The sequence below is a fragment of the Microchirus variegatus genome, assembly GCF_963457635.1.
Source record: "Microchirus variegatus genome assembly, chromosome: 18".
Classification (NCBI taxonomy): Eukaryota; Metazoa; Chordata; class Actinopteri; order Pleuronectiformes; family Soleidae; genus Microchirus; species Microchirus variegatus.
Window position 1 is genome coordinate 3,483,143 of NC_139819.1, and position 19,226 is coordinate 3,502,368.

The 19,226-nt window shown below is 38.0% G+C and overlaps 2 protein-coding genes across 2 annotated transcripts; both read left to right on the forward strand.

Moving 5' to 3' along the window:
- The first annotated feature begins 14 nt into the window (after positions 1-14).
- Positions 15-8,171, forward strand: jak2b (Janus kinase 2b). The gene is made up of 24 exons (XM_083904955.1): positions 15-152; positions 1,028-1,268; positions 1,629-1,752; positions 1,832-1,949; positions 2,126-2,271; positions 2,380-2,671; positions 2,858-2,977; positions 3,090-3,247; positions 3,319-3,430; positions 3,581-3,767; positions 3,864-3,988; positions 4,429-4,563; positions 4,649-4,736; positions 4,828-4,955; positions 5,081-5,219; positions 5,327-5,478; positions 5,584-5,734; positions 5,935-6,065; positions 6,177-6,366; positions 6,460-6,584; positions 7,011-7,183; positions 7,275-7,392; positions 7,581-7,694; positions 7,819-8,171. The coding sequence occupies exons 2-24, from the start codon at positions 1,046-1,048 to the stop codon at positions 7,921-7,923; spliced, it is 3,354 nt and encodes a 1,117-aa protein (XP_083761081.1). The 5' UTR covers positions 15-152; positions 1,028-1,045; the 3' UTR covers positions 7,924-8,171.
- A 1,211-nt stretch (positions 8,172-9,382) lies between these two features.
- On the forward strand, positions 9,383-11,007 carry LOC310940177 (monocarboxylate transporter 13; the record flags this gene model as incomplete). Its single annotated transcript, XM_083905108.1, has 4 exons — positions 9,383-9,644; positions 9,802-9,945; positions 10,032-10,775; positions 10,850-11,007. The coding sequence occupies 4 exons, from the start codon at positions 9,383-9,385 to the stop codon at positions 11,005-11,007; spliced, it is 1,308 nt and encodes a 435-aa protein (XP_083761234.1).
- Between the last annotated feature and the right edge of the window lie 8,219 nt (positions 11,008-19,226).

The following is a 19,226-nucleotide window of genomic DNA, read 5'->3' on the forward strand; positions in this document are numbered from 1 at the left end:
AACATCCGGATATTCGCAGATGATTGTCACTAAAAATAAACTCTTAATTAACGTTTTATTTTCCACTGAACTGCAGAGGCCGAGGCTAGCAGCGAGTTAGCTAGCCCAGGAGGCTAGCAGCGAGCTAGCTAACGTCTGACTTATCTACGAAAGTAAGTGCTTGAAAATAATAATAATGATGATAATAAATATGCTTTTTTCGTTGCGTTGGCAATATTATATTTTACACGTGCGTTTAGTAACGTCACTGTCCCACTCAAGTGTATCGAGCTCACATGCTAGTCAACGTTCAGCTGTTTAAATGGGTGTGTTTGATGCTAATTAGCGCTAATGTTAGCACATGAAATGACGACCTTAGATTAGTCTCATCAATATAATAATCGGACACTTTGAACTAGAGTAGTCTGGTCACTACATTAATCCGACACTTCCCCTTATTGATCTAAAAGACGTGGATTATTGTTTTCCCATAAAGTTTAAATTACAGTTATTGATTTATAGATTTGATGGTCGATCACTGTCAAACTATCAGTGATGATGTTTTCAAAAATACTGTCAACTGGGTTTAGACTTTGATACTGCAGGGTTCGTTTGTGCAGAGTTAATTGTTGGTTAGTACCGTAGTAAGGGATAGTTAGTACACGGATAAGGGTTACAGAGTTAAAGTTAAGGGTTAGTTGTGACCCTAGAGTAGGGGGCGAGCTCACTGAAGATGTGTACAGGTTACATGAGAAAATGTATTAAAGAACTACTACTGCAGTAGTAAAGCTTACAGAGTGAATGGTTAGGGCTAGTTTGTGCTGTAGTAAGAGTTAGTTCAGGCTGTTATTAGGGTTTAGGTAACACACAGTCATTATAGGTTGTTAGTTGATGCAGTGTGTCTGGTTTTTTTTTCTTATTATTTCACACAGCGTTTCCTCTGAACTTTATAAATCATAACAGAGACCTCTGAGAGAAGTCCTCTGATCATATCAAACTGATCAGCACCATAGTTCCTGCTGACACTTTCCCTATGACTGATTTAAAGGATCAATGTGTGTTGTTGATGGCGGCCCTGGCAGCCACGGACTCTGTGACGGACACATTCCCCATGGTGCATCAAAATGGGAATGTCCGTCGGGAATCCCCAGAGACACGAGTGTCTGCTGCTGTCCTGAGGCTTCATCTGTACCACAGCAGCCAGGAGGGGGCAGAGTGCACTATGCTTACCTACCCACCAGGAGACTATGTGGCTGAAGAGCTGTGTATGGAGGCGGCAGCAGCATGCAGTGAGTACTGAAACACCAGCGTTCATGTGTTTGTAAGAAGATGAGGCCACAGTGAAACCTGCAGCTTTACTGTCGTTGGTCTGCTTGTGACGTCCCGCATCTTTGTTTTTGTTTGATGATCAACCAAATACAGCTGACATTTGACATCTTCACCTCCCTGTCCGTTCACCTGTGTTTGTTGTGGAAACAGTTTTCATGTGTGTGATGATCTCTTACAGTTATTTTGAGCCACCGTACAGATTAAAGGTTTATAGATAGATAAAGATTATAATGTATTCCTTTGATTACATACAATGAGGATGTGTTATGATCACATGTATTGATTGACTGGTCTTACTGATTTCTTCTTGTCTGCTATAGGTATATCACCTCTTTACTGCAGCCTCTTCGCTCTCTACAGACCAAGAGACGCTTTGTGGTTTTCACCCAACCACGTGTTCCAGCTTGACCAATCAGCTTCAGAGGATGTGTTTTTCAGAATAAGGTAACCAAACACCTCTCTGTGTGTCACAGTGAAATCTAAACCTGCTGGTGGTTCATGTGTTTCTTTTTATTGATGACAGGTACTACTTTCCCAGCTGGTACAGTGGTGGTGCGTCTCGAGCGTATCGATTCGGAGTCACTAAAGGCTCAGAAAGCCCCGTCCTTGATGACTTTGTAATGTTGTACCTTTTCTCGCAGGTAAACACCTCACCTTGTTACACTGTGAGAACAGTTTGTTCAAATGTAGCCAAGTGTTTGTGATAAAAGTGCTGAATAGAAGTAAGAGACACTGATCAACTATAAAAACTCGTATGTGGGGAGGCGGTTTATTTGTATTACCCTTTTCAACGTGACTCGTTTGTGTGTGTGTGCAGTGGAGAAATGATTTCGTCAATGGTTTGGTGAAAATCTCAGACTCTCATGAAGCTCAGGAGGAGTGTTTGGGTTTAGCGGTGCTGGATATGACGAGGACAGCAAAGGAGAGAAACTTGTCTCCACTGGACGTCTACCACACCCTGAGGTACATGTGATATTAGTCTCTGATAATCACAGATCAATGCTCTGCGCAAAGCACACAAATGTTAAGTATTTGTTATGTATTTGATGCTTATAACAAAATCTGTTGTAGCTACAAGTCCTTCCTGCCAAAGGACATGAGAGCTCAGATCCAGAACTGCAACTTCTTGACACGTAAGAGGATTCGCTTCCGCTTCAAGAGTTTCATCCAGCAGTTCAGTCAGTGTCATACCACAGCGCGAGACCTCAAGCTGAAGTACCTCATCAGCATGGAGTCTCTGGACAAAGGCTTTTACACGGAGACGTTCAAGGTCCAAGAACCATCTATTGGTCCCCTCGTCCTCCTGGTGGCGGCCGACACTGGTGTCCAGTGGTGTCGAGAGAAATTGAAAGACTCTGACCAGGTCTGTTCTGCTCACTGACTTTTAAAGTCTGGTTTATACTCTTTAACATGACAAAGCTAAATGAGTCACAATCATGGATGGATTTTAAAAAAGTCAGATGATCACTCATGGAGGATGATCTTCTCCATGTCACGATTGTAACCAGTGGTTGTTCATACCGATACTTGGTTGGTGATATTTGTGCAGGAGCTGCAGACTTTATGCGATTTCCCCGATGTCACCGACATCAGCATCAGACTAGCGAGTAAAGAGGGCACCACGGAGAGTCGCGTGGTCACCATCAACAAGCAGGATGGAAAGAATCAAGTCATTACACTTTTTAAACTTGGTCTTTTATCGCACACACATATATAATTTATTAGATGTGATGTTATAAGTGTCACAGTTTGTGAAGTCTTGTTTCATAAACACCTTTCAGGAGCTGGAGTTCCTCAGCTTACCTGAAGCTCTGTCCTTTGTGTCCCTCATCGACGGCTACTATCGACTGACGACAGACGCACATCACTACCTTTGTAAAGAGGTGGCGCCGCCGAGACTGGTGGAGGCCATCACTTCTCACTGCCATGGCCCCATTTCGTACGTGAACAGTAAAAGTTGATGAATCATGTTGTTGGCAGGATGTTTACTCTGTGTGTGTGTTTTTCCAGAATGGAGTTTGCTATTCATCGACTTCAGAAATGTGGAAACAAGCGAGGTCTTTACATTTTGAGACGTAGCCCGAAAGACTTTAACAAATATTTTCTGACTTTTCCTGTGGAGGTGAGAAAAACTCATGATTTTCATGAACACACTTCTCGTGTATATACAGTATATTTGCTATACAAGTTTGCGATCACATAAGTCTAATATTTTATTGTTTCATGTATAAACAATGAAGTTATTATGATCCCTTTCTTCTCTGTGTCTCAGGTGTGTGGCGCTGTAGAGCACAAACACTGTCAGATAACCAGATCTGCCAGTGGAGAGTTTAATCTGAGCGGAGCCAAAAGAAACTTCAGCAGCCTTCAGGAACTTCTCAGCTGCTACCAGAAGGAAACGGTGCGCTCTGACACTGTTGTTTTCCAGTTCAGCAGGTGCTGTCCACCTAAAGCTAAAGGTATGAAGCACCTGCAGCTGTTCAGCTACCTGTTATTAGAGTGAGGGGGTGGGACAAAACTCCACCAATAATCAGCTTCTGTTTTCCACCTTTTAGAAAAGTCGTGTCTGCTCATGTGTCGGTGCAACAAAGGTTCAGAAGTTCCTCAGTCTCCATCCCTGAATCGACACAACATCAATCAGATGGTGTTTCACAAAATAAGGAAAGAAGATCTGGACATTGTGAGTTTGTCTCTCTCTCACACACACACAAACAACACAGAAACAGATCAGTTCGGAGTCCAGGCACCGTTTACCCGTTAGCTCCGTTAGCTCCGTTAGCTGCGTTAGCGCGCCTACAATCAAACTGGAGCGGTCTGTTTATTAAAGGAGCATTAAAGAGCAGCGCTACAAATAACTAGCGTACCTGTGTACTGCGTATGTGTGCCTCTGTTTTAAAAGTTTAGCGTTACTTTAGAGACTCGTTTTAATAATCAGGAGTCACGTAACATGACGTCACACGCATATTTTTCCAGCCAGTCGTCTTGTGTTAGCGGGCTTTACCGTTGACGCTGTTAACGGAGTTAAATTACATGTATCTGTCTGTTACTAGATATTACTAGGTTACTAGGGCATATTTATCTTGTGTGATGAATCATCTAACATCGTGTTTGTCTGATCAGGGGGAAAGTCTTGGCCAAGGAACGTTTACGAAGATCTTCAAATGTGTTCGTAAAGAGTTAGGAGATTATGGACAGATTCATCAGACGGATGCAGTGATGAAGGTGTTGGACCAGGATCAAAGGAACTACTCTGAGGTCTGTTTCCTATTGTTGTCCATAGAAGTAACGTAACAAAAACACCGTTAATAAGCGAGTTTTCTGTCCTCGTCTCCTCTTGCAGTCATTCTTTGAAGCAGCCAGTATGATGAGTCAGCTGTCACATAAACACTTGATCCTCAACTACGGCGTCTGTGTCTGTGGTGAACAAAGTAAGTTTCAACCTCACATTCTCAATCACTGCATGTCGGTGTTCAGGGGGAGCGGTTTTAACATGGTTGGATGTTGTTGTTTTTTTCTCAGACATCATGGTGCAGGAGTACGTGAAGTTTGGCTCCATGGACATTTACCTGAAGAAGAATAAGAACTCCATTAGCATCCTATGGAAGCTGGAAGTGGCCAAACAGCTGGCCTGGGCCATGAACTTCCTGGTATCAATCCCACTCACTTGCCAGTGATTCTGCTTCACGAATCTCATCAAACAACTGAAATTAAACGGTGAAACTGAAAGAAACAAGTGAAACAGGAAAATCTGCTTCTTTGTCTTTACCTGCAGGAAGAAAAACAACTGGTCCATGGGAACGTTTGTGCTAAAAATGTTCTCGTGATTAGAGAAGAGGATCGTAGGGCAGGAAACGCCCCCTTCATCAAACTGAGTGATCCTGGCATCAGCATCACTGTCCTGCCCAGAGACGGTGAGTACTGACACCTGTGTCCCTCTGTGTCTGAACTCTTTAAACACTGTTTAAACATCAGTGTCAGTTGTCCTCTCAGTGTCCATTATCCTCTCTGTCTGTGTCAGTTCTCGTTGAAAGGATTCCGTGGGTTTCTCCTGAGTGCGTCGATGATCCCGCTAACTTGAGCCTGGCCGCAGACAAGTGGAGCTTTGGCGCCACGTTGTGGGAGATCTGCAGCAGTGGGGACAAACCGTTAGCTACTCTGGACAATTCAAAGGTAGAGGTGTTATTTTGTGTGTGTTTGGATGATTTAGATGTCTATTGTGTATTCAGATGTGTGTGTATTTATATCATGTACACGTCGATTTCATCTTACTCACAGAAAACCCTGTTCTATGAGGATCATCATCAACTTCCTGCACCAAAGTGGATTGAACTGGCCAACCTGATCACCAGCTGCATGGACTACGAGCCTGCGTTCAGACCAACGTTTCGTGCCGTCATCCGTGACCTCCACAGCCTCTTCACACCAGGTCGGTGCCCCCCACTGACTGAACCGTGTCACTGCAGGGGTTTCAGGTCCCACACACGCAACTTCACAAATACACAAGCAAACTAAACTATGATTTTATCATCATCACTTCTTCTTTTGTGTCGACCGTTTTTAACATTCGTGGTGACAACATGAGAGGATCAGATCAATCATTAGATATGTTTGTGTGTGTTTCCTCAGATTATGAGCTGATCGTAGACAGTGACATTCTTCCAAACCGAGTTTCTGGTCCGGCCTGGTCCAGCCTTGAGAGTCAGGAACCATCTCAGTTTGAAGAGAGACATCTGATTTTCTTACAGCAGCTCGGAAAAGTATGAAGACACTGACACACATCAATAATCTGTGAATACTTATATACCAGGATTATGATAGGTTTATGTTTCCAACTTACATTTTTATATCAAAAATTGTTTGTGTTTCAGGGAAACTTTGGCAGTGTGGAGATGTGTCGCTATGATCCTCTTCAGGACAACACAGGAGAAGTGGTGGCTGTGAAGAAGTTGCAGAATTCCACCGCTGAACACGTACGAGACTTTGAGCGAGAGATCGAGATCCTGAAGTCTCTGCAGCACGAGAACATTGTCAAGTACAAAGGTGTTTGCTACAGCGCAGGTACAGTTCCTTCAGTCACACGTTCACAACAACATAAGCACACTCAAAGATTATTGGTTTGTGTTAAGAGTTCATGCGAATTTGTCATCTCAGGGCGACGGAATCTGCGTCTGGTTATGGAATATCTGCCTTTTGGAAGTTTACGAGATTATCTGATGAAAAACAAGGAGAGGATTGCCAACAAGAAGCTCTTACATTACACTTCTCAGATCAGCAAGGTCTGTCCCTGCATCCAGTCATGTGACACATTTGTTATACATATATATATATATATATATATATATATATATATATATATATATATATATATATTTTTTGTTTTTTTCAAAAAAGTATATTTTACAAATAAATTTTGTTATTCAACTTTTCTTTCAATATTCTGGGTTTTTATAAAAATAAATGAATAAAAAAAACAGTTTTTATTATTATTATTATTAATAATAATAATAATAATAATAATAATAATAACAGTTTATTTTTTATTTGTAAGAATGATTTGCTTTTTTAATATTATTGTATTAAAAAAAATAAGTTTAGGAAAAATAATATATATTTTTTTTATTATTATTATTATTATTATTTATTTTTTTAATAATTAAAAATTTCATTGAAAAAAAATTGTTGTTTTAAATGTGTGTTCACAGGGTATGGAGTACCTGTCGAGTAAACGATATATCCACAGAGACTTGGCGACCCGAAACGTTCTGGTTGAGAGTGAGCAGAGGGTGAAGATCGGAGACTTTGGCCTCACCAAAGTTCTTCCTCAGGACAAAGAGTACTACATGGTCAAAGAGCCAGGAGAGAGCCCCATCTTCTGGTCAGCTCGTGTACTCTTGATGTACTCATGATGTTATGCTTTATAAATATAAAATATATCTTTTACAGATTTCTTCTTTTTTTTGTCACAGGTACGCACCAGAATCTTTGACTGAGAGTAAATTCTCTGTGGCATCAGATGTCTGGAGTTTTGGAGTCGTTCTTTATGAACTTTTCACCCACAGTGACAAAATGTGTAGCCCTCCTGCTGTGAGTGACACACACACACACACACACACACACACACACACACACACACACACACACACACACACACACACACACACACACACACACACACACACACACACTCACTCACTCACTCATCACTGCTGCATCAGAAAATGTAAATCATCTGTTGATCAAAAATCATCATCTTCATCTGTTCTTCTCCACAGGTTTTCATGTCAATGATGGGAAACGACAAACAGGGTCAGCTTATCGTTTATCACCTGACCGAACTGCTGAGGTCAGGAAGTCGACTGCCACAGCCCCTGAACTGTCCAGCAGAGGTATATACGTCAACATATATATACGTATATGTATATGTATACATCAACATATACAGTACACATACATCAACATATGTGACATGAAAACACAGAAGTGATCTCATCGTCGATATTTTTCTGTCAGATTCATGAGGTGATGAACGAGTGTTGGAACAACGAGCCGAGTGTTCGTCCTTCGTTTAAAGAACTCGCGTTACGCATCGACCTGTTCAGAGACTCTACAGACTGACCCGTCCGTGCTGCCTTTGAGCAAGGCACTGCACTGCAGCGCGTTCAACTCCTGCCAATGCAAACATCTTCACCAGTTTAGACAACAATCTGGTTGACTGAGAACCCTCTGTGTGTGTGTGTGTATGCGTGTGTGTGTGCCCGCGTGTGTGTGTGTGTGTGAACGGCTAGCAGGGCTAGCTGTGGTCACCCTAAAATAAAGCTGATGTTTTGTTTGTTCATGAACTTGTAGTATATTTGTGTAAATATGTGCAGATTTTTTTTTTTATAATTTTATAAAATGAAGATGAAGATGTAAAATCTTGTGAGAAGTACGTCAGAGATGATTTAAAGATTTTTCTGTTCACAGTTTGTGAGAAAAATAAACTCTTTAATTCAGTTGTCGCCGTTGTTGTTTGTCTATGAAAACACTAACTACATAAACTTAACATATACATTTGTAAATGTATTAAAATAAAGTGAATTGACTGCAGATCTGATAATATGTAAATACTACAGTGTTTCTCAATACTGGGGACAAACTGCCCTCCATGTTTTACATGTTTCCCTTGATTGGATTGAGAAACCCTGCTATAGTGTGTACACTGTATATATGGTATATATGTAGAGGGCAGCAGTGCACCCCGCAATCATTCTATTATTAGAAGAAGAAAATAATTCATGACGTCACCGTTGAGTGAAGTTCGTGTGACGTTGACGTCGCTGTGGAGGAGAGAAGGAAGCAGCGCGAGCGCGTTGATTAAAGACCCCGCCAACAGCTGTGCGTGACAGGTAGCTAACTAGCTTAAACTAATACTGCTCTTTTAAAAAGAAGAAGGAAAGTGTGTTATTAATTTACCGACGTCATTAATTCACCTGGAAGAAGGTCGTCTGCGCGGCTGCGCAGTGAGCGCGCGGAACGTTTGATTTGAAAAGAAAGTAAACAACAGTAAACAATATGTTTGAGCTAGTTTAACGAGATGAAGATCAAATAATGTGACGTGTGTGTGTGTGTGTGTGTGTGTGTGTGTGTGTGTGTGCGTGTGTTTGTGTGCGTGTGTGTGTGTTTGTTTGTGTGTGTGAGTGAGGGTGTGTCCAGGTATTACTAATGTTGTGGGGACCTACATTTGTTTACACAGTCACATCTGTGGACAAAAAGCAAGTCCCCATTTGGTAAATTACTATATTTTAAGGTGAAGATAATAGGTTAGTTTGATTAGGGTTTGGTTGATTAATGATTAGGTAGGGGCCTGTAGTAATTATGGTTAAGGGTAGAGTAAGTCTCACTCTATGAAAGTGAATGAGTGAGTGAGTGGGGGTGGATTGATGGAACTAAAGCGCAGATTTCAGGTGACTCGGTGACTGTTTTCCATACCTCAGTTACATCAAGTGAAAGTTTATCAGAGAAACAGTTTCCGGTAACATTTGTAACACGACAAACAGGTTTATTTGTTTGTCTGTTAAAATCTACACTGTCACTCATGGTTACCCAGCAGGTGATGAAGAAGACGTATGGTGGAGATGGATCTCCTGGACCTCGTGGACCTCGTGGACCTCGTGGACCTCCTGACGGTGGTTATGGTTGGGTGGTCGTCACCTCAGCGTTCTTCATCATGGGCCTCACGACTGCTGTTCTCAAGAACTTTGGCATTTTCTTCTTGGACATTCAGAGTCACTTTGGCGTCCTGACCAGCACCACGTCCTGGGTCACGTCCACCACCATCGCCATGTTTCACCTCGGAGGTTAACATTTGCTTTTTCAAACTCAGTTCTTAAAAATCTCAATGTTTTAAATCTATGTTTTTCTATGGCTGTTGGATGTTGATGTTTTAAACGCTGTTCTTAGCTCGTTTTTTTTGCGTTGTTGTTGTTGTTGTTGTTGTTGGTCTCGTGGTCTCAGCTCCCGTGGCGAGCGCTCTCACTCTACACTTGTCTCAGAGAGCGGTCGTCATGGTCGGCGGTTTCCTCGCTGCCTCTTCGATGATGCTCGTGTCCCTGGAGCTCGGATTACCCTGGCTCTACATCACCCTGGGTTTACTGCAGGGTAACACACACAATACACACACACACACACACACACAAAGGTTAAAGGTCAAAGGTGTAGTTGTTTTGTGTGGTATATATTTTTAGGGGCGGGCATTTCCTTCTCGTGGATTCCCGCCAACAGTATGGTGAGTCACTACTTTGCACGGCGCCGTCCTCTCGCTTACGCCGTGGCCAGCTCTGGGGAGTGCGTCTTCTCCGTCCTGTTCGGTCCCTTCTTCCAGTGGCTGGTGGACATGTACGGCTGGCAGGGAGCCCTGCTCATCGTCGGCGGTCTCCAGCTGAACCTGTGTGTGTGCGGCGCCCTCCTCAGGCCTCTGAACACGCCCTCACTCTCTCAGAAGAAAGAAGGTGGTCACGTGACGTTCCAGTGCTCCCTGCTGATGAAGCCTGAGCTCGTCCTCTACATCCTGTTTGCCATCTTTGCAGCAGCAGGATTTTTTATCCCGCCACTCTTTCTGGTGCCCTTCGCTCACAGGGCGGGGCTTGGAGACTACTGGCCCGCCTCCATCCTGTCCATTTTGGCACTGGCCGATCTGATGGGACGGTTGATCTGTGGATGGTTCGCCACCTTGAGGCTGCTGCGGAACCTGCAGCTGCTCACCATGGTGGTCACTCTGGTGGGCGTCGTGCTGCTGCTGCTGCCGCTCAGTCACAACTACTGGTCAATCGTGGCGCTCGTGGCCCTTTACGGCTTCCTGTTCGGCTGCGTCGTAGCCATTCACGTCACCGCCCTCGTGGACATCGTGAACCTGGAGGGATTCGACAGCGGCCTCGGGATGTGGATGTTGTTCAGGAGCATCGGCGGCTTCGCGGGTCCACCTGCTGCAGGTAAATAAATTCATCATCTAAAGATTTGTTGATCATCACACATGACGCTCATGAAGAACACGCTGGTGTTTCAGGCTGGCTGGTGGATAAAACCGACGACTACAGCGCCGCCTTCTACCTGTCGGGTCTGTGCCTCATCGTGTCCGCCGTGTTCGTTGTCCTCGTCGACTTCCTGCTTCAGAGAAGAAGAGCGGTGGTGTGCAGCGCGCAGGAGGACATTTTCCGTGAATGAACCGTAAAGCTCTTTTTTACACTGGTGCTTAAACTCAAAGCAAAGCATTTGTTTTTAGCATTTTTTTAAATTCTTATTGAAGGACGTTTTTTATGAACCAAAGAAACCTCGACATGCAGCTGTTTGACCTCAGGTAAAGGTCACAAGCCTTATTATTAAACAGTTGGTTAGTTTTTCTGGAGTTTCCTGTTGTGTGTGTTTGTGTGTTTGAAACCATCACATTCAAACATATTTCTATTATAACCTCACGGTTCTGCATAAGCCTAATGTTCCAAACACTGAAACGCTCTCGTTGTCTCTACAAAGCATCTGGTTGTATTTTTGTTTACGACTAAAAGAGGACGTTTGTTTGTAAACCAGATTTATAGAAATTTTAGCTCCATTATATAAGGTTTGCAGTCGCTAAATCCACCTTTAGGTTAAATTTAAAAATGTCTTGTTTGGTGAGACGAGGAAAGACGGAAAGGATCTCAACAGTTTTCACAGTAAACAAACAGCAGAAAATGTGCAACAGCTGCCACAACCAGTTTGACTGAAAGAAGGGGACATACTAATGTATGACTTTGTTTCACATTTTGAACGACATAGTACAGTATGAAGTTTTTGTCAAATTTTTTGACGACATAGTATAGTATGACATTTTTGTCAAATTTTTAACGACATAGTATAGTATGACATTTTTGTCAAATATTGTACTACATAGTATAGTGTGATGTTTTGGACCGAAAAAATGTTTTTCAAAAAAAATTGTCAGATTTTGGACGACATGGTATAGTATGTTGTTTTTGTTTTTGTGATAAAATTCAATTGGAGCCGCAAAAAAACACACAAGATGAAGATAATAACATGTATAAAGGTTTTCATACAGACAAACTATATACAATAGTAAATAGTCTCTTTCATTTATGACATTTAAGAACTACAACATGTTTTGTTTATACCCAACCTCTAGACCCCGTAGACCCCATAGACCTGGTTCTTCCATTGTTTCATTGTTTGTGGCAAAGTTAAGAAATTAAAATGAGCCCACTTTAAAATAAATGAAGCAAATATTTGGATTTGTATGTTGTTCATGCTCAAGAAAACGATATTAAAAGACTTTTATTTGTCGCCTTGATCTCTAAAGATACAAGGAGCCACTGCAGAGTGGCCGAAGAGCCACATGTGGCTCTAGAGCCGCAGGTTGCAGACCCCTTGTATAGTCGTTTTTGTCAAATTTTGGACCAATTATTTTTTTCCAAAAATGGTCACATTATGGACCACATAGTATAGTAGGACATACTACATAGTATAGTATGTCGTTTTTGTCAAATTTTGAAAAAAAAAATTCTTCAAAAAATGGTCACATTATGGACGACATAGTATAGTAGGACGTACTACATAGTATATTATTACGTTTTTGTCATGTTTTGGATCAAAAAAACGTTTTTCAAAAAAATGGTCAGATTTTGGACGACAGTATAGCATGTCGTTTTTGTCAAAATTTGAAAAAAATAATTTTTCTAAAAATGGTCACAGTATGGACGACATAGTATAGTAGGACGTACTACATAGTATATTATTACGTTTTTGTCATGTTTTGGACCAAAAAAACGTTTTTCAAAAAAATGTGCAGATTTTGGACGACATAGTATAGTATGTCGTTTTTGTCAAATTTTGGACCAATTTTTTTTTCCAAAAATGGTCACATTATGGACCACATAGTATAGTAGGACGTACTACATAGTATAGTATGACGTTTTTGTCAAGTTTTGGACCAAAAAATAGTTTTTCAAAAAAATGGTCAGATTTTGGACGACATAGTATAGTATGTCGTTTTTTTGTCAAATTTTGAAAAAAAAAATTCTTCAAAAAATGGTCACATTATGGACCACATAGTATAGTAGGACGTACTACATAGTATATTATTACGTTTTTGTCAAGTTTTGGACCAAAAAAACGTTTTTCAAAAAAATGTGCAGATTTTGGACGACATAGTATAGTATGTCGTTTTTGTCAAATTTTGGACCAATTTTCTTTTTCCAAAAATGGTCACATTATGGACGACATAGTATAGTAGGACGTACTACATAGTATAGTATGACGTTTTTGTCATGTTTTGGACCAAAAAAACGTTTTTCAAAAAAAAGGTCAGATTTTGGACGACATAGTATAGTATGTCGTTTTTGTCAAATTTTGGACCAATTGTTTTTTTTCCAAAAATGGTCACATTATGGAACACATAGTATAGTAGGACGTACTACATAGTATAGTATGACGTTTTTGTCAAGTTTTGGACCAAAAAAAGTTTTTTCAAAAAATTGTCAGATTTTGGACGACATAGTATAGTATGTCGTTTTTTTGTCAAATTTTGAAAAAAAAATTCTTCAAAAAATGGTCACATTATGGACGACATAGTATAGTAGGACGTACTACATAGTATAGTATGACATTTTTGTCAAGTTTTGCACCAAAAAAACATTTTTCAAAAAAATGGTCAGATTTTGGACGACATAGTATAGTATGTCGTCTTTGTCAAATTTTGGACCAAATTTTTTTTTCCAAAAATTATCACATTATGGACGACATAGTATAGTAGGACGTACTACATAGTATAGTATGATGTTTTTGTCAAGTTTTGGACCAAAAAAACGTTTTTCAAAAAAAATTCCAGATTTTGGACGACATAGTATAGTATGTCGTTTTTGTCAAATTTTGGACCAAATTTTTTTTTCCAAAAATGATCACATTATGGACGACATAGTATAGTAGGACGTACTACATAGTATAGTATGACGTTTTTGTCAAGTTTTGGACCAAAAAACGTTTTTCAAAAATATGGTCAGATTTTGGACGACATAGTATAGTATGTCGTTTTTGTCAAAATTTGGTCAAATTTTTTTTTCTAAAAATGGTCACATTATGGACGACATAGTATAGTAGGACGTACTACATAGTATAGTATGACGTTTTTGTCAAGTTTTGGACCAAAAAAAGTTTTTTAAAAAAATGGTCAGATTTTGGACGACATAGTATAGTATGTCGTTTTTGTCAAATTTTGTGAAAAAAGATTTCTTCAAAAAATGGTCACATTATGGACGACATAGTATAGTAGGACGTACTACATAGTATATTATTACATTTTTGTCAAGTTTTGGACCAAAAAACGTTTTTCAAAAATATGGTCAGATTTTGGACGACATAGTATAGTATGTCGTTTTTGTCAAAATTTGGTCAAATTTTTTTTTTTGTAAAAATGGTCACATTATGGACGACATAGTATAGTAGGACGTACTACATAGTATAGTATGACGTTTTTGTCAAGTTTTGCACCAAAAAAAGTTTTTCAAAAATATGGTCAGATTTTGGACGACATAGTATAGTATGTCGTTTTTGTCAAATTTTGGACCAAATTTTTTTTTCCAAAAATGATCACATTATGGACGACATAGTATAGTAGGACGTACTACATAGTATAGTATGACGTTTTTGTCAAGTTTTGGACCAAAAAACGTTTTTCAAAAATATGGTCAGATTTTGGACGACATAGTATAGTATGTCGTTTTTGTCAAAATTTGGTCAAATTTTTTTTTTCTAAAAATGGTCACATTATGGACGACATAGTATAGTAGGACGTACTACATAGTATAGTATGACGTTTTTGTCAAGTTTTGGACCAAAAAAAGTTTTTTAAAAAAATGGTCAGATTTTGGACGACATAGTATAGTATGTCGTTTTTGTCAAATTTTGAGAAAAAGATTTCTTCAAAAAATGGTCACATTATGGACGACATAGTATAGTAGGACGTACTACATAGTATATTATTACATTTTTGTCAAGTTTTGGACCAAAAAACGTTTTTCAAAAATATGGTCAGATTTTGGACGACATAGTATAGTATGTCGTTTTTGTCAAAATTTGGTCAAATTTTTTTTTTTGTAAAAATGGTCACATTATGGACGACATAGTATAGTAGGACGTACTACATAGTATAGTATGACGTTTTTGTCAAGTTTTGCACCATAAAAAGTTTTTCAAAAATATGGTCAGATTTTGGACGACATAGTATAGTATGTCGTTTTTGTCAAAATTTGGTCAAATTTTTTTTTTCTAAAAATGGTCACATTATGGACGACATAGTGTAGTAGGACGTACTACATAGTATAGTATGACGTTTTTGTCATGTTTTGCACCAAAAAAACGTTTTTCAAAAAAATGGTCAGATTTTGGACGGCATAGTATAGTATGTCGTTTTTGTCCAATTTTGGTCAAATTTTTTTTTTCAAAAAATGGTCACATTATGGACGACATAGTATAGTAGGACGTACTACATAGTATAGTATGACATTTTTGTCAAGTTTTGCACCAAAAAAACATTTTTCAAAAAAATGGTCAGATTTTGGACGACATAGTATAGTATGTCGTTTTTGTCAAATTTTGGACCAAATTTTTTTTTCCAAAAATGATCACATTATGGACGACATAGTATAGTAGGACGTACTACATAGTATAGTATTATGTTTTTGTCAAGTTTTGGACCAAAAAAACGTTTTTCAAAAATAATTCCAGATTTTGGACGACATAGTATAGTATGTCGTTTTTGTCAAATTTTGGACCAAATTTTTTTTCTCCAAAAATGGTCACATTTTGGAGACAAAGTATAGTATGACGTACTACATAGTATAGTCTGACGTTTTTGTCAAGTTTTGGACCAAAAAACGTTTTTCAAAAATATGGTCAGATTTTGGACGACATAGTATAGTATGTCGTTTTTGTCAAAATTTGGTCAAATTTTTTTTTTTGTAAAAATGGTCACATTATGGACGACATAGTATAGTAGGACGTACTACATAGTATAGTATGACGTTTTTGTCAAGTTTTGCACCATAAAAAGTTTTTCAAAAATATGGTCAGATTTTGGACGACATAGTATAGTATGTCGTTTTTGTCAAAATTTGGTCAAATTTTTTTTTTCTAAAAATGGTCACATTATGGACGACATAGTGTAGTAGGACGTACTACATAGTATAGTATGACGTTTTTGTCAAGTTTTGCACCAAAAAAAGTTTTTCAAAAAAATGGTCAGATTTTGGACGGCATAGTATAGTATGTCGTTTTTGTCCAATTTTGGTCAAATTTTTTTTTTCAAAAAATGGTCACATTATGGACGACATAGTATAGTAGGACGTACTACATAGTATAGTATGACATTTTTGTCAAGTTTTGCACCAAAAAAACATTTTTCAAAAAAATGGTCAGATTTTGGACGACATAGTATAGTATGTCGTTTTTGTCAAATTTTGGACCAAATTTTTTTTTCCAAAAATGATCACATTATGGACGACATAGTATAGTAGGACGTACTACATAGTATAGTATTATGTTTTTGTCAAGTTTTGGACCAAAAAAACGTTTTTCAAAAATAATTCCAGATTTTGGACGACATAGTATAGTATGTCGTTTTTGTCAAATTTTGGACCAAATTTTTTTTCTCCAAAAATGGTCACATTTTGGAGACAAAGTATAGTATGACGTACTACATAGTATAGTCTGACGTTTTTGTCAAGTTTTGGACCAAAAAAACGTTTTCCAAAAAATGGTCAGATTTTGGACGACATAGTATAGTATGTCGTTTTTGTCAAATTTTGGACCAAATTTTTTTTTCCAAAAATGATCACATTATGGACGACATAGTATAGTAGGACGTACTACATAGTATAGTATGACGTTTTTGTCAAGTTTTGGACCAAAAAACGTTTTTCAAAAATATGGTCAGATTTTGGACGACATAGTATAGTATGTCGTTTTTGTCAAAATTTGGTCAAATTTTTTTTTTCTAAAAATGGTCACATTATGGACGACATAGTATAGTAGGACGTACTACATAGTATAGTATGACGTTTTTGTCAAGTTTTGGACCAAAAAAAGTTTTTTAAAAAAATGGTCAGATTTTGGACGACATAGTATAGTATGTCGTTTTTGTCAAATTTTGAAAAAAAGATTTCTTCAAAAAATGGTCACATTATGGACGACATAGTATAGTAGGACGTACTACATAGTATATTATTACATTTTTGTCAAGTTTTGGACCAAAAAACGTTTTTCAAAAATATGGTCAGATTTTGGACGACATAGTATAGTATGTCGTTTTTGTCAAAATTTGGTCAAATTTTTTTTTTTGTAAAAATGGTCACATTATGGACGACATAGTATAGTAGGACGTACTACATAGTATAGTATGACGTTTTTGTCAAGTTTTGCACCAAAAAAAGTTTTTCAAAAATATGGTCAGATTTTGGACGACATAGTATAGTATGTCGTTTTTGTCAAAATTTGGTCAAATTTTTTTTTTCTAAAAATGGTCACATTATGGACGACATAGTGTAGTAGGACGTACTACATAGTATAGTATGACGTTTTTGTCAAGTTTTGCACCAAAAAAACGTTTTTCAAAAAAATGGTCAGATTTTGGACGACATAGTATAGTATGTCGTTTTTGTCCAATTTTGGTCAAATTTTTTTTTTCAAAAAATGGTCACATTATGGACGACATAGTATAGTAGGACGTACTACATAGTATAGTATGACATTTTTGTCAAGTTTTGCACCAAAAAAACATTTTTCAAAAAAATGGTCAGATTTTGGACGACATAGTATATAGTATGTCGTTTTAGTCAAATTTTGGACCAAATTTTTTTTTCCAAAAATGATCACATTATGGACGACATAGTATAGTAGGACGTACTACATAGTATAGTATTATGTTTTTGTCAAGTTTTGGACCAAAAAAACGTTTTTCAAAAATAATTCCAGATTTTGGACGACATAGTATAGTATGTCGTTTTTGTCAAATTTTGGACCAAATTTTTTTTCTCCAAAAATGGTCACATTTTGGAGACAAAGTATAGTATGACGTACTACATAGTATAGTCTGACGTTTTTGTCAAGTTTTGGACCAAAAAAACGTTTTTCCAAAAAATGGTCAGATTTTGGACGACATAGTATAGTATGTCGTTTTTGTCAAATTTTGGACCAAATTTTTTTTTCCAAAAATGATCACATTATGGACGACATAGTATAGTATGTCGTTTTTGTCAAAATTTGGTCAAATTTTTTTTTTCTAAAAATGGTCACATTATGGACGACATAGTATAGTAGGACGTACAACATAGTATAGTATGACGTTTTTGTCAAGTTTTGGACCAAAAAAAGTTTTTTAAAAAAATAGTCACATTATGGACGACATAGTATAGTAGGACGTACTACATAGTATATTATTACATTTTTGTCATGTTTTGGACCAAAAAAAGTTTTTCAAAAAAATGTGCAGATTTTGGACGACATAGTATAGTATGTCGTTTTTGTCAAATTTTGGACCAATTTTCTTTTTCCAAAAATGGTCACATTATGGACCACATAGTATAGTAGGACGTACTACATAGTGTAGTATGACGTTTTTGTCAAGTTTTGGACCAAAAAAACGTTTTTCAAAAAAATGGTCCGATTTTGGACGACATAGTATAGTATGTCGTTTTTGTCAAATTTTGAAAAAAAAATTTCTTCAAAAAATGGTCACATTATGGACGACATAGTATAGTAGGACGTACTACATAGTATATTAATACGTTTTTGTCATGTTTTGGATCAAAAAAACGTTTTTCAAAAAAATGGTCAGATTTTGGACGACATAGTATAGTATGTCGTTTTTGTCAAATTTGGACCAAATCTTTTTTTTTCAAAAAATGGTCACATTATGGACCACATAGTATAGTAGGACGTACTACATAGTATAGTATGTCGTTTTTGTCAAGTTTTGGACCAAAATAATGTTTTCATAAAAAATTGTCAGATTTTGGACGACATAGTATAGTATGTCGTTTTTGTCAAATTTTGGACCAAAATTATTATTTTTTTAAATGGTTGAATGGATTCTGGACGAATTAGTAAATCATAAAATAGAGGCCAAAAACATGTTTGTCTTTGACTTTGGCTCAGTGGTCTATGACACTTCCTTTTGTGTGCCAGCCTCCCCCAGGGGACACTGGTTCGAATCCCACACCGGACAGTACAAAATTATTTTTTGGTGATTTTGAACGACATACTATACTATGACGTTTTTGACTGTTTTTGGACCAATTTTCTTTTTCCAAAAATGGTCACATTATGGACCACATAGTATAGTAGGACGTACTACATAGTATAGTATGACGTTTTTGTCAAGTTTTGGACCAAAAAAACGT

Excerpts from the sequence above, each read along its gene's own strand:
- jak2b (XM_083904955.1), top strand. The coding sequence starts at position 1,046 with ATGGCGGCCCTGGCAGCCACGGACTCTGTGACGGACACATTCCCCATG. Across the intron at positions 6,367-6,459 it reads AGGTGTTTGCTACAGCGCAG|GGCGACGGAATCTGCGTCTG; the intron begins GTACAGTTCCTT and ends TTGTCATCTCAG. Across the intron at positions 7,184-7,274 it reads GGAGAGAGCCCCATCTTCTG|GTACGCACCAGAATCTTTGA; the intron begins GTCAGCTCGTGT and ends TTTTTGTCACAG.